We start from the raw sequence: 13,638 nt of genomic DNA on the forward strand, positions 1-13,638 counted from the left end.
AGCCACACGCCACCGTGGCTCCAGGCTCAGGTTCGCGTTCACCTTGACCTCAGCTCGCTCCCAAAGGAAGTTACCCCCAAGTCGATATACCACTCCCGTTTTGTCGAACTTCGTTCGAAGTTCATTAATATGACCTTCATTTATACAGATGGCTCTAAGACCAATGACGGGGTCGGGTGTTCTTTTATTGTCGGGGCACAAAGTTTCAAATACCAGCTCCATGGCCATTGTTCGGTCTTCACAGCTGAGCTCTTTGCCCTCTACCAGGCTGTTCTTTATATCTTCTGCCACTGACATTCTGCTTATGTCATCTGCTCCGTTTCCCTGAGCGCCATGCAGAGCCTCAGTGATCCGTATCCGGTTCACCCTTTCGTGCACCGGATCCCACGCTCTCTTCAGCAGCTGGTGGACGACGGTTCTCCGGTTAGTTTTATGTGGGTTCCTGGCCATGTCGGTATCCCTGGGAACGAAGTTGCAGATGGCGCGGCCAAGGCTGCGGCCCTCCAGCCTCGGACAGCTTTTGTTGTGTCCCTTCATCAGATTGTAGCAGGGTCATTTGTCGGTGCATTTTATCGCTGTGGCATACCGATTGGGCTGCACTTACGGACAACAAGCTTCGGACCTTCCTTGAAACCTCTTCCCGCGGCTTGGACGTCCTCCTCGCGCCCTTCTCGGCGGGAGGATGTAGTTTTGGCCCGGTTACGGATTGGACACTGCCGGTTCAGCCATCGCCATCTGCTGACTGCTGCGCTGACACCGTTCTGCCATGTGGGCAATTGCTGATGGTCCGCCACATTTTAACGTCCTGTCCAGATTTTACTACACTGCGTCTTGATCTTGGCCTGCCATGTACTCTCGATGCCATTTTAGCGGATGACCCAGGAGCAGCTCCTCGCGTTCTTCGTTTTATCAACTTGACAAACCTGTCTAAGGACATTTGATTATGCTGTTTTTTTAATCCTATGCCTGTCAATCTTTTATAGTGTTTTCCCTTTTAGTTGCTGTTTTAAACTTGTGCCTCGCGGTGCATTCCTAACGTAGTCTGGGCGCTAATGACCATTGAAGTTGTGCGCCACAAAAAAAAAAAAAAAAAAAAAAAAAAACAAACCTCTTGGTCTCCCTCTACGATTTTTACCCTCCACGCTGCCCTCCAATACTAAATTGGTGATCCCTTGATGCCTCAGAACATGTCCTACCAACCGGTCCTTTCTTCTTGTCAAATTGTGCCACAAACTCCTCTTCTCCCCAATTCTATTCAGTACCTCCTCATTAGTTACATGATCTACCCCCATAATCTTCATCATTCTTCTGTAGCACCACATTTTGAAAGCTTCTATTCTCTACTTGTCCAAACTATTATGGCTACACTCCATCATACAAATACTTTCAGAAACGACTTCCTGACACTTAAATCTATACTCGATGTTAACAAATTTCTCTTCTTCAGAAACGCTTTCCTTGCCATTGCCAGTCTACATTTTATATCCTCTCTACTTCGACCATCATCAGTTATTTTGCTCCCCAAATAGCAAAACTCCTTTACTACTTTAAGTGTCACATTTCCTAATCTAATTCCCTCAGCATCACCTGACTTAATTCGACTACATTCCATTATCTTCGTTTTGCTTTTGTTGATGTTCATCTTATATCCTCTTTTCAAGACACTGGCCATTCCATTCAACTGCTCTTCCAAGTCCTTTGCTGTCTCTGACAGAATTACAGTGTCATCGGCGAACCTCAACATTTTTATTTATTCTCCATGGGTTTTAATACCTACTCAAATTTTTCTTTTGTTTCCTTTACTGCTTGCTCAATATACAGATTGAATAACATCGGGGAGATGCTACAACCCTGTCTCACTCCCTTGCCAACAGCTGCTTCCCTTTCATGCTCCTTGACTCTTATAACTGTCATCTGGTTTCTGTACAAATTGTAAATAGCCTTTCGCTCCCTGTATTTTACCCATGCCACCTTTAGAATTTGAAAGAGAGTATTTCAGTCAACATTGTCAAAAGCTTTCTCTACGTCTACAACTGTTAGAATCGTAGGTTTGCCTTTCCTTAATCTTTCTTCTAAAATAAGTCGTAAGGTCAGTATTGCCTCATGTGTTCCCATATTTCTACGGAATCCAAACTGATCTTCCCCAAGGTCAACTTCTACCAGTTTTTGCATTCGTCTGTAAAGAATTCGCGTTAGTATTTTGCAGCTGTGGCTTATTAAACTGATTGTTCGGTAATTTTCACATCTGTCAACACCTGCTTTCTTTGGGATTGGAATTATTATATTCTTCTTGAAGTCTGACGGTATTTCGCCTGTTTCATACATCTTGCCACCAGATGGTAGAGTTTTGTCAGGACTGGCTCTCCCAAGGCCGTCAGTAGTTCTAATGGAATGTTGTCTACTCCCGCGGCCTTGTTTCGACTCAGATCTTTCAGTGCTCTGTCAAACTCCTCACGCAGTATCGTATCTCCCATTTCATCTTCATCTACATCCTCTTCCACTTCCATAATATTGTCCTCAAGTACATCACCCTTGTATAGACCCTACTCCTTCCACCTTTCTGCTTTCCCTTATTTGCTTAGAACTGGGTTTCCATCTGAGCTCTTGATATTCATACAAGTGGCTCTCTTTTCTTCAAATGTCTCTTTAATTTTCCTGTAGGAAGTATCTGTGTTGCCCTATTGAGATAAGCCTCTACATCCTTACATTTGTTCTCTAGCCATCCCTGCTTAGCCATTTTGCACTTCCTGGCAATCTCATTTTTGAGACGTTTGTATTCCTTTTTGCCTGCTTCATTTACTGCATTTTTATATTTTCTCCTTTCATCAATTCAATATTTCTTCTGTTACCCAAGGATTTCTACTAGCCCTCGTCTTTTTACCTACTTGATCCTCTGCTGCCTTCACTACTTCATCCCTCAAAGCTACCCATTCTTCTTCTTCTGTATTTCTTTTTCCCCCTTCTTTTCAGTTGTTCACTTATGCTCTCTCTGAAACTCTGTACAAGCTCTGGTTTAGTCAGTTTATCCAGGTCCCATCTCCTTAAGTTCCCACCTTTCTGCAGTTTCTTCAGTTTTAATCTACACTTCATAACCAATAGATTGTGGTCAGAGTCCAAATCTGTCCCTGGAAAAGTCTTAAAATTTAAAACCTGGTTCCTGAATCTCTGTCTTACCATTATATAATCTATCTGATACCGTCTAGTATCTCCCAAAGTCCGCAGGTCATCTTAGGAGGCAACCTATATTGTGGTGAACTGGTGAATGCCACTCAGCAATGCGGGCCAGGCATGCAGGTCTTCAATGTTTTAAGTACCGCCCGACGGCAGAGAACCTCATCAGCATTTCGTGTTGCAAGAGCTGAAGCTCAGTGTGTAATTAAGAAGAGCAAGAAAGGTTCATGGCAAGTGTTCCTGGATTCCATCAACTGTTCCACTTTTTCTGCGACAGTATGGGAAGCCATCAGTAGGATATCTGGAAAACACAGTCATGCCAGGATCTGGCATTTCATCACTAACATGTGACTATAGAGAGGGGGAAATCGGACTTCAGATCCAACAATTCTGAGAGTTACAACTACCCTTCCTCCATGTGGGAGCTGGAACCGGCACTATATGTGACTTGTGATACTGCTCCCAGTCATGACCAAATCCAGTACTGCATGCTTCAACAGTTACCAGCAGCATCAAAGGAAATCTTCCTAGATTGTTTTAATCTTATATGGCACACAGGTAGCTTCCCAAACTCGTGGAGAGAGGCACTTTTGATACCTCTCCGCAAACTGGGAAAGGACTACACTTCTCCTAGTAGTTATCAGAATATCGCCTTAATGAGCTGTGTAGGAAAGACCCTGGGACGAATGGTTAACAGTCGTCTAGTCTGGTTATTAGAGACCGGGCAACTCGTTAGCCGCTCTTGCTGTGGGTTCCAAAGATTTCGGTTCACTGTCAACAGCCTGATCCTGCTGGAGGCAGCTATTCTGCAGGCTTTCCTACATAAGCATCACTGTGTTTGCATATTTTTCGGTTTCAGTAAGGCATATGATGCTACTTGGAGACGAAGTATTCTCGCACAACTGCATTTGGTCGCCACCTTCCCACCTTCATATGGTGTTTCCTGTCTCAGCGGTTTATAGAACCTGAGTTGATGACATGCTGTCAAATCATTTTGAACAGAAGGATGCTGCTCCTCAGGGCAGTGTTTTAAGTGTTACCCTCCTTGCCATGGCCATAAACAGTATCTTATCTACAGTAAGCAACCCTGTATGGTGCTCTTATTTGTAGATGATTTTGCTTTTTTTCTATTCCTCCTCCAGTGTTGCAACAGTGAGCTGTCAGTTGCAACTTACAGTGTGGGGGTTGCAGGAGTGGACTGCGAGGACAGGGTTTCGTTTATCTACAGGTGTGTGTGTGTGTGTGTTTTTGTTTTAATCATTTTTGTGGTATTTTTAATTTACCTGCTTTGCATATATGAGGGCACTGTTCTACATCTTAGAGACTGTGAGGTTTCTGGGCCTCATCTTTGACTCCAAATTGTCATGATTGCCACTCCTGACCTGAAAGCTAGAACCCAGGAGGTTAAGTGCATTAGCCGCAACTCTTGGGGAGTGGCCACGACGCGTCTGCTCCAGTTTTATGGGGCTTTTGTGGTTTCGTGGCTTGACTATGGGTGCACGGTGTATGGATTGGTGAGGCTTTCTTATTTGAAGGTCATTGATGCTGCGCACTATGAGGGGAATTAGGCTGGCAATGGGTGCTTAATAGGACCAGCCCCATACACCCTGTCTCTCTGCCGAGGCTGGTGAACTGCCACTTGAAATTCGATGCCAAGTCCTCATGCTGCTTCAGATATGTAAACTTGTCACAGCTCCAAATTCACTCTCATACCGTACCATTGCTCATTCCCCTCTGGAATGCCTTTTCTCCCATTGTCCATGAGCAATAAGGCCATTTGGGATCTGCTTGTGGCATGTGCTGGAGTCACTTGGAGTGGAGCAAGAGCTTTAACAGTCTACCACTTCTTATCCGCTGTATGCTTCCCAGTGTAAGAATTGCGGTCATTGGTGCATCACCTCCATGCACTTAGAAACTACCAAGTTTTTAATAACAATCTAAGTAATTTGGTGGGGGTTCAGGATGTGTTTGCACACTGGTTAAATTTAGTGAACAGGTACTACTGAACACTACATTTGATGCTGAACTAGCTACAATCCAAGTGTCTACCTTGCTAATGAATTATGAAGTATGATAAAAAAATAATAGAATTTTTTTAAAAATTTTGCAGGCTTTATACATTCAGTTTTTTTCTTCCACATGTTCCTGATGTATGTTTGCATTTTCAGCGGTTTTGAATATTTAGTTTATTGTTGACAGTTGAAAAGATCATATGCGTTTTTGAGTCCTCAGTGAATTTTTCCTTTAAAAAAAAAAAAAGGTAAAATAAAAGAATATGTATTAAATTTTGCTTGAAAAATAAAGTGCAGCACCACATTTGAAATGTTGACTGTGGCATTTGACAAACCTGCTATGAGTAAGACAAGAGTTTAAAATTGCTTTAACTGTTTCAAGGAGGATCGAGAAGATAATGAAGATGATGACTGCTGTGGATGCCCTGGCACATTAATTACTGATGAAAATGTGGAAGAAGTAAGGAAAATTTTTCCAAAAAGTCACTGACTCACCAACAGAGAGGTTGCTGATGATGTGGGCATATACTTCAGCTGATGTCAAGCAATTTTTAAGATGTTTTTGACATGAAATGTGTAGCAACAATGTTTGTTCCGAAATTGTTGAATTTTGACCAAAAACAATGATGTCTTTACATCACAGATTGAAATTGTTAATGATCCAGAACTTCTAACAGATGGTGAAACATGGGTATATGGGTATGACATTGAAACCAAGGCCCTATCATCCCAAATGAAACTGCCTGGAGAGCCAAGATAAAAAAAATAAAAGAAAATAAATTTAAAAAATATAAAAAAATTCATCACGTTCGATCACTACTTCCTACATTACAGTTGGATGGTTTCCTGTTGTATGGCCATACACTCAGTAAGGAATACTACCTGAAAGTTATGTGCCATTTGCATGAAGGGATTCAAGGAAAATAACCAGACCTATGGCATAACCACTCATGGAAATAGCATCATGATAATGCTCTCACTCACACCTCATTGCTTGTTCATGGTTTTTGGCAAATAACAAAACAGTTATTTTGCCTCAACCACCATATTCACTGGACATAGACCCCTGTGACTTCTATTCATGAGGCTGAAGAGAACCATGAAAGAATGGCATTTTGCTTTATTGATGAGATAAAATCAGAATCACTGAACGTGTTGAACACCATAACAAAAACTGAGTTCCAAAGTGTTTCGAAAAGGAAAAAAAGCACTGGCGCAAGGTATTATATTTGAGGGGGATTAGTTTGAAGCTGATTAGGTTGACATTGACAAAAAAATACAGATTCTGTAAGAAAAACAAATTCTCATTACTTTTTGACTGTACCTTGTGTAACCTATACCTCCTGTCAGGTAGAGATATTCCTATCAAGAGATGGAAGAGATATCACATCGATTACCCCTCCCATTTATCCTGTTGGTTGGATGGGATGCCTTAGACTTACTGTTGTGCAGTTCTAGGCTCGTATCTATAATGGCATGTCCATAATGTTTTGTGTGATTGTGACCATTACTTTATTGTTTTATCAGTACCACATTTGAGACCTAATGATGCTTTACCAAGGCAGGCCTGAGAAAAAGTCAGTTAGACAGCATACTCCTCTGAAGCCTGTATCAAAATATTCCAATAAAACAACATTAAGAGAGCACAAAAGGGATCACCTGCACGGTGCATAATGTGGTACCTTACCATTCTGGACCATCTGGTACTATGGTGGTATCAAGAGATAGTGAGATCATCAGAAATGGACAAAGGGCATTACAGTGCGAAATAATCTTGATTTTAAGTAAAAGACTATGAGCAGAAATGCGTTACTTAATCAAACAGAAGTTGGATTATTGGGAATAGTATGTCGCTTAAATGAATGTACTTGCAACAGACACCCAGTTGTGAGCTGAACTGTGATATATCAGCTTTCCCAGCTGTAATACCTGGAGTTTTAGACTGAGGAGTACTTCATATTAATTCTTCTGACAAGGCAAAATAACTGGCAATGTACTTCACTGATATGCTTACTACAAACTTTTCTCTCACATATTTTAATCAACACTGAATTTTTTTAACATAGCATAGCATTCTATCTTTTAAAACCTGACAGATAGATACCTGCAATGTCCTTTTACAGACTGGGAAATTAACAGTGAACTAACACAATGTAAAGGTACCTTCCCAGTGCCAGATACCCTAATAGTGTTTAATGGGATTGGTCTGTCAGACTCTTTTTGTGCCTAGGAACAATAAATTTGCTTTCACGATTTCAGTGCAGATTTCAAAGGTCCGTATCCACAGCCCACCACCTTTTATTACTAGTCTTCTGTCAGGGAGGCCTTCATGCTTCGACATGACCATATAATCCAAGTTACATTGGGGGGGGGGGGGGGGGGGGGGTTGGTAACTTTCCAACATCCATTAAAATTTTCTCACCCTATTGTTATTACAGAGTTTGAATTGGCATCTCTCTTAGTGATCAACATATACAGGAAAACTGGGTTCTTAGAGTTTAAAAGGAAGAGACGGAATAGGTGTTGAAAGAGTTGAAATAAAGGGCAGAAAAGTAACATTATTTAACAGTAGCAAAACTAGATTGGCCAGTTCAGTAAATGTGTTTGCTAGAAAATGGAGAGCTATAATCAAGTATAGGAAAATGCTGACAGCAGTTGAACTAAGTTAGTAATCTCAAAGATAAGTGAGGAGGAAAACAGAAGGAGAAGGAAGAGTTATACTGCTAGGTAAAAATTTTGGAGTGGTATTGGCCAGCAGCAATAGGAAAAATTAGGTTAGTAAACTAAATTGTTGTCTTCCATAAAAGTTGGGGCAGTGGGGACTTCTAAAATGGAATATAGTACTGAGTGGGACTCAGACAAAATTGATACAAATATTAAACAGACTAATTTGGCTCTTATGGAAGGTCTGTGATACAGTGATTGGTAACTTGCTTAAAAAGCAAATGAGCACAGAGCTGAATGGGCGTCATAGGGCAGTACAAGATCTTGTGTTGATACTATCCTACTGGATGCTGTAAGAAAGCAGGATATACTTCTAATGACTGAAAACCTAATATCAGAGGATAAAGATTTGTCTCACTATTCGGATCAGGTGTACATCTTTTTAGGTTAAATTCAAAATTCAGAGGGGCAACTTCAAAGTAAATTAAACCGGGACTCTCATTTTATAGCATAACCATAGAGGAAAGGGGAGTGAACTTGTATAATCATAATATTAAGGAGGAAAAAAGAAACACCATGTTCATTAAGTATACATTCCAAAGTACAGAAATATAATTTTCTGTAGATCAGTATCTAGAAACATTTTGTGGGTTACTATTGTTGCCATGTTCAGGCCATTACTGAGAAATTGAAAAACTTACATGGGAAGCCTTGTGAAAGCTGTATAGACACATATCCACCTGCGCCAATGGATTAAAATAAACTTAATACAGAATACTGTTGAAAGATAAACAGAGAAAGTAATAATAAAAGAGGATAATAGTTGTAATAAAGAAAATTTATGAATGATAGTAGAAGTGTAGCAGTGACTTTCTTTTTCACATTTGTCCTTTGGGTAATAGGAGAGAGAAAAATGCTCTTAAGAAGTTGATAAGAGAAGCCAAAGTAACTTCAGTAAAATTGAAAGTCCATCTGAAATGTAGAGTATATTAATATCCATGTAGAATAAAGTTTGTATGAGGCACTGTAAAGCTGTTGCTTTGTAATGTGTAATGTTCTTTGTAATAAATGTAATATACCATATCATTAATTCGATATTTTTCAATAAATCAAGATATTTGGTTATCAAGCTTTTCTGTGGGAAGGGTGATTCCTAGACTTCAGTAACTAAGTCAAGTCTCTTTCCTTAGATTATATAAAAAATTTGAAATAGTAATGCATGCAAAAGTTTCAACTCACGGATGGAGAAATGACATGTTGAATCGGTTTCAATTTTCACTTCAAAAGTGATATTCTACTGAGACTGTTAGCTGTTCAGTCAGTGAGGGCTTACCAGGATTTCCCAATAATCACAATATATCTTTTGTTAATACAATACATTTGATTGTATTGTTAATGACATTTTGTTGTAGTTAAAGTTTTAAAGAACAAATAGTTTCTCATGTACCTAATTTGGTTAATAGAAAATTGAGAAAGTTCTGATATGCCATTGAAGTAATATGGAGGGATGACCCATCATCATCTGCATGGGGGAAAACTACAATAGGCTTAGGTTTAGATTATGATAATTTGCTGTTCTCAGTGCATCTGAATGATCTACCAGTTTATTTTTTACGGGTATCGGAATTGGTTATTTCTTCAGGTGATAGAAGCATTATTTTGTGAAATTTATCAAGTCTTCTTGCCCAAATGATGATGTTTTAAACAGTAAAAAACTGACTTGTTGAATTTTGTACTCTAAATAATGTGATGGTTTTGCGTAACATAGTGTAAAATGAAAGTAATAGATAGGATAGAAACTTAAAAGTTCTAGTACGAGCGTGTTGTTGAAAACATAACATGTTAAAGCCATGTAGTGACTGATTAAAGTATTTAGGTTTAGGTACTTTTATCATATCAATAATTGTAAACTTCAGGAATTTAATGTGTTTCGTGCATTATGTTCATTCATTGATCCCTTTTATGATAGTATTTTGGGGTAGCTTAGGGACAAAGTATGTAATACACTAAATATGTTGAATTAAGTGTAAGGTTCACAAATGAAAAGTCTCATATCTATACACTTATTTCTGACCTTGTCTGATTTTAGAACAGTAATTTGATGGTTTGCTAAAATTTATTCTTCTAGATACATACTCTACATTGATAATCTAGATACTATTGGTTTCTGAGAAAAATCTGTTTCTGTTTATCCAAATTGGGAATCAGTGAAACCAGCAGCCACTGTCTGTTCATTCTCGTTTTTTTGTATATTGACCAATAATGTTCTTACACTTTTAAAACACAGTGACTGCACAAAGCATGTACAGTTGTTCATATAAGAAGTAAAATATTTCTCTGTTTTTTTTTTTTTTTAAAAAAAAAAAGTTAACCAATTTTTCATTGTACAGTAGTCTCCCGTTAATCCGAACGAATTGGGACCGCACGTTGTTCGGATTCCAGATTTGTTCAGATTAGCCAGAATTACGGTGAAGAGTTTCCAAAATAAAGTATACCAAGCAGATAAGTAGGTACACCATTGTAACAAATGGGAACAAGTGTGGGAACAATGGCTCACTCACTCCCTGCCCTTTTTGTTGTGCTTTGTTGAAACCTTTGTAGTGTCTGAGATCAGTGCACTGCCAGTTGGCTCACAAAGCGCTTAGTTATGTGAGTTATCGATTGCTGGCACTCATAACACTTGTATTAATTCGGGTGTAGTGGTGTACATATTTTTGTCATGAGTAAACGTAAACATACACCGTTAACTCTCAAAGAAAAACTGATTGCTTTGAAGTGGATAGACAATGGTGAGTCCTGTGCAACATCTTCGGGAAAAACAGTCGAAATTTGGCAGACTTTTAAACAGTCCCGTTACTATAAAGTGGATGAAGCTCTTTACCTTTGGTTTGCGCTGGAAAGAGAAAGGGAAACTCCTTTGAGTGGCGCACTGGTTCAGGAGAAGGCTGTTTACCTGAACAAGTAAATGAATGGTGATGAGTCTTTTAGTGTGAGTAAGGGTTGGTTGGACAGATTCAAAAAACATCATGGAATCCGTCAGCTAACAATTACTGGAGAGAAGCTTTCTTCTGACTGTGATGCAGCGAAGGAATACTTGCTAGAGTTCGAAAAAATAAGAGGGTGAAAGGATTCTCCCCAACAAATTTATAATGCTGACGAGAGTGGCCTTAATTTTAGGGCGTGCCAACAAAAAGCCTGGCATCAAAAGCAGAAGACCATGCTCCTGGTTTAAAATGTTCAAAGATCGTGTGACTTTATTAGCGTGCAGCAACACTGCTGATAATCACAAGCTGCCTTTAATGCTGATCAGCAAATCTGCTATGCCCAGACTTTTTGAAGTCCCTGCTCGTATATGATTGCAATCAGAAAAAGCCTGGATGGATGGTAAGCTGTTCAAAGAATGGTTTCACGGCCAGTTTGTTCCCTCTGTTTGACGGTTTTGTAAGGAAAACCATTTGTCTCCCCGTGCAGTCCTTTTGATTGATAATGTGCCATCTCACCCCAGCACTGAGGAATTATGTGATGGAGAAATTGTGGCAAAGTTTTTGCTGTCGAATGTTGCACCACTTCAACAGCCGACGGACCAGGGTGTACTGCAAACATTAAAACTGAGGTACAGAAAAAAAATTTTTAAGAATGGTGATTGAAGATGATAGCATTCCTTTAGTGGACAAAATAAAAAAGACGAGTGTGAAGGATGTTGTTTATTGGGCCGCTGAGGCATGGCAGAATATTCCAGAAAATACTCTGAGAACATCGTGGAGAAAACTGCGGACATCTCTTGAGTTTCAGGACTACCTAGTTGAAAATGAATAGGAAAATCTACTACAAATGAATACAAATAATCCCTGGATGTGAAGAAGCTAGTGAAGGAGACATAGATGAGTGGATAGCAGCAGATGGGCATGTGTGGAGAGCCTTACTGATGCTGATTTAGTTGCTGTTGTGACTCAAGACCAGGAAGATACGGACCGCTGTGACAGAATTGACAATGAGCCTGAAAGTGACAAAGGAGATCTGGTGCCGCACAGTGATGCAGCAGAAGTCCTTGACCTCGCGCTACGTTATGTGGAGCAACAACCCACTGCTACACCTGCTGATTTGATTTTTATGAGACGATGGCACAACTATACATCATGTAACACTGTCTTCATTATGCCAGAAAACAATGATTGAGTTTTTGTCATCTAAAAAGTAGGGATAAAATGTCTATTGTATTTTAGTAAGTTTAACATCTTTCCTTTCATTGTTATGCATTGTTTAAACCTGTTCTCTTTCCAATTTTTCTAATACATGTGTTCTGTACTGTGCAAATTAAAATAGTGTGTATGTACAGCAGTTTACCGCACAGCTTTCCATACTTGGACAAAAATTTTTCATGTTCGGATTAACCGAACGTTTGGATTACTGGGGTTCGGACTAGCGTTACTCTCCTGTAATTGCAGCAAAAATGGTGAAAGTGTATTACTGTTCTCCTCCCTTATAAATTATGATGAAAGTAATAGTGTTTGGTAGTGTTAATGCATGTGCTATATTGACAAGTCAGAATTTCCACTACTCACTATTTCCAGGCTCTACCAAAGTGCAAATTTATTGTGAAACTAAACTACTGTTTGTTGCCAATTCATCAAGCTTAGGATCGCTTGTTACTGTTTGCAGGTGAAACCTCGTACTCTGTCAAGAGAATGTGTGTTGGTGTTAACCAGAGAAGCTGCCCATCAGGACACTCCACCTGTTGGGGACACAGCAGCCCAGTAGTTGCTTCTTTCCAGTCATTTTTTTTACTATATTTATTTTATATGCGACAGCAATAGTGTTATAAAATAAACTGAACTCTGAAGGTGATATTGAGTGTGAATTGTGTACATACAACTTTTATTCTGAGACTGTGCTGTTTATTCTCTAAGTGTTATTTTTATTTAAAATATTTAACTTTATATAAAGGATATAATCATAATTTTTTTTTAAATACAGACATATGCTGTGATCAGTGGTGATATGTGAAACAACTTTTTACAATGAAACATTTGCACTGACAAAGACATTGTAACAATTGATTTTTTTCTTTGATTCATGCATTAGGTATATAACAGACCAAATATTTTTTTTCCCTGACTGCTTTGTGTGTGTGTGTGTGTGTGTGTGTGTGTGTGTGTGTGTGTGTGTGTGTGTGTGTGTGTTCATGCTGTAACTTTTCTTGGAAATGTTAACTTCAGCTATGATCAGTGCTGCTTTGTCACAAGTCACATGAAAGTGAATAAATCTTAAAATGTAACTTTTTTTTAGTTCTGATTATGTTGTAGGTTTTGTATTATATGTGTAAAGAAACCAAATAAGTTCTTTTCTGAATGCTTTAATGTAGAGGCTGTGTGCATTTGTGAGAATGACGATGAATGGTTTGTTCAGTCCTATAGTGTACAATTGTATACAGCATGTTTCAGATTGGACAAAACTGTGTGTTTATATTGACCAAAAAAAGTAAAAAGTATCATTTAATCATCTGAAAGGACTCTGTAATAAACTCATTAAAAGTGAAATTATATTCTCTCCATTTCTTATATGTAAGTAAATCAAAATTCATTGACATTCTTTAGTTATAGAAATAAGATAATTAATTTTTGTTTATAGCAATATTATACAAAGTTTGTAAAGTCATAATTTTATGTGTGAAGTAATGACTCGAAACAGAGGGGATATATTTTATATCCATAATTTCTTAACAATGAATGTCTTTGAATTACGATTGTAGAAGTGCATACCATTTCCAATTGATTTATCGCTGCATCAATAT

At 38.9% G+C, this 13,638-nt stretch overlaps 1 protein-coding gene across 1 annotated transcript in view; it reads left to right on the plus strand.

Moving 5' to 3' along the window:
• The window catches only part of LOC126479805 (uncharacterized), a 61,185-nt gene extending 47,807 nt beyond the window's left edge, over positions 1–13,378 (plus strand). The window contains exon 3 of the mRNA XM_050103815.1: positions 12,507–13,378. Coding sequence (XP_049959772.1) covers positions 12,507–12,605 — 99 coding nt within the window. The 3' untranslated portion in view covers positions 12,606–13,378. The remainder of the gene's footprint in view (positions 1–12,506) is intronic.
• The last annotated feature ends 260 nt before the right edge of the window (positions 13,379–13,638 follow it).

This window comes from Schistocerca serialis, chromosome 1, assembly GCF_023864345.2.
Source record: "Schistocerca serialis cubense isolate TAMUIC-IGC-003099 chromosome 1, iqSchSeri2.2, whole genome shotgun sequence".
Taxonomy (NCBI): domain Eukaryota; kingdom Metazoa; phylum Arthropoda; class Insecta; order Orthoptera; family Acrididae; genus Schistocerca; species Schistocerca serialis.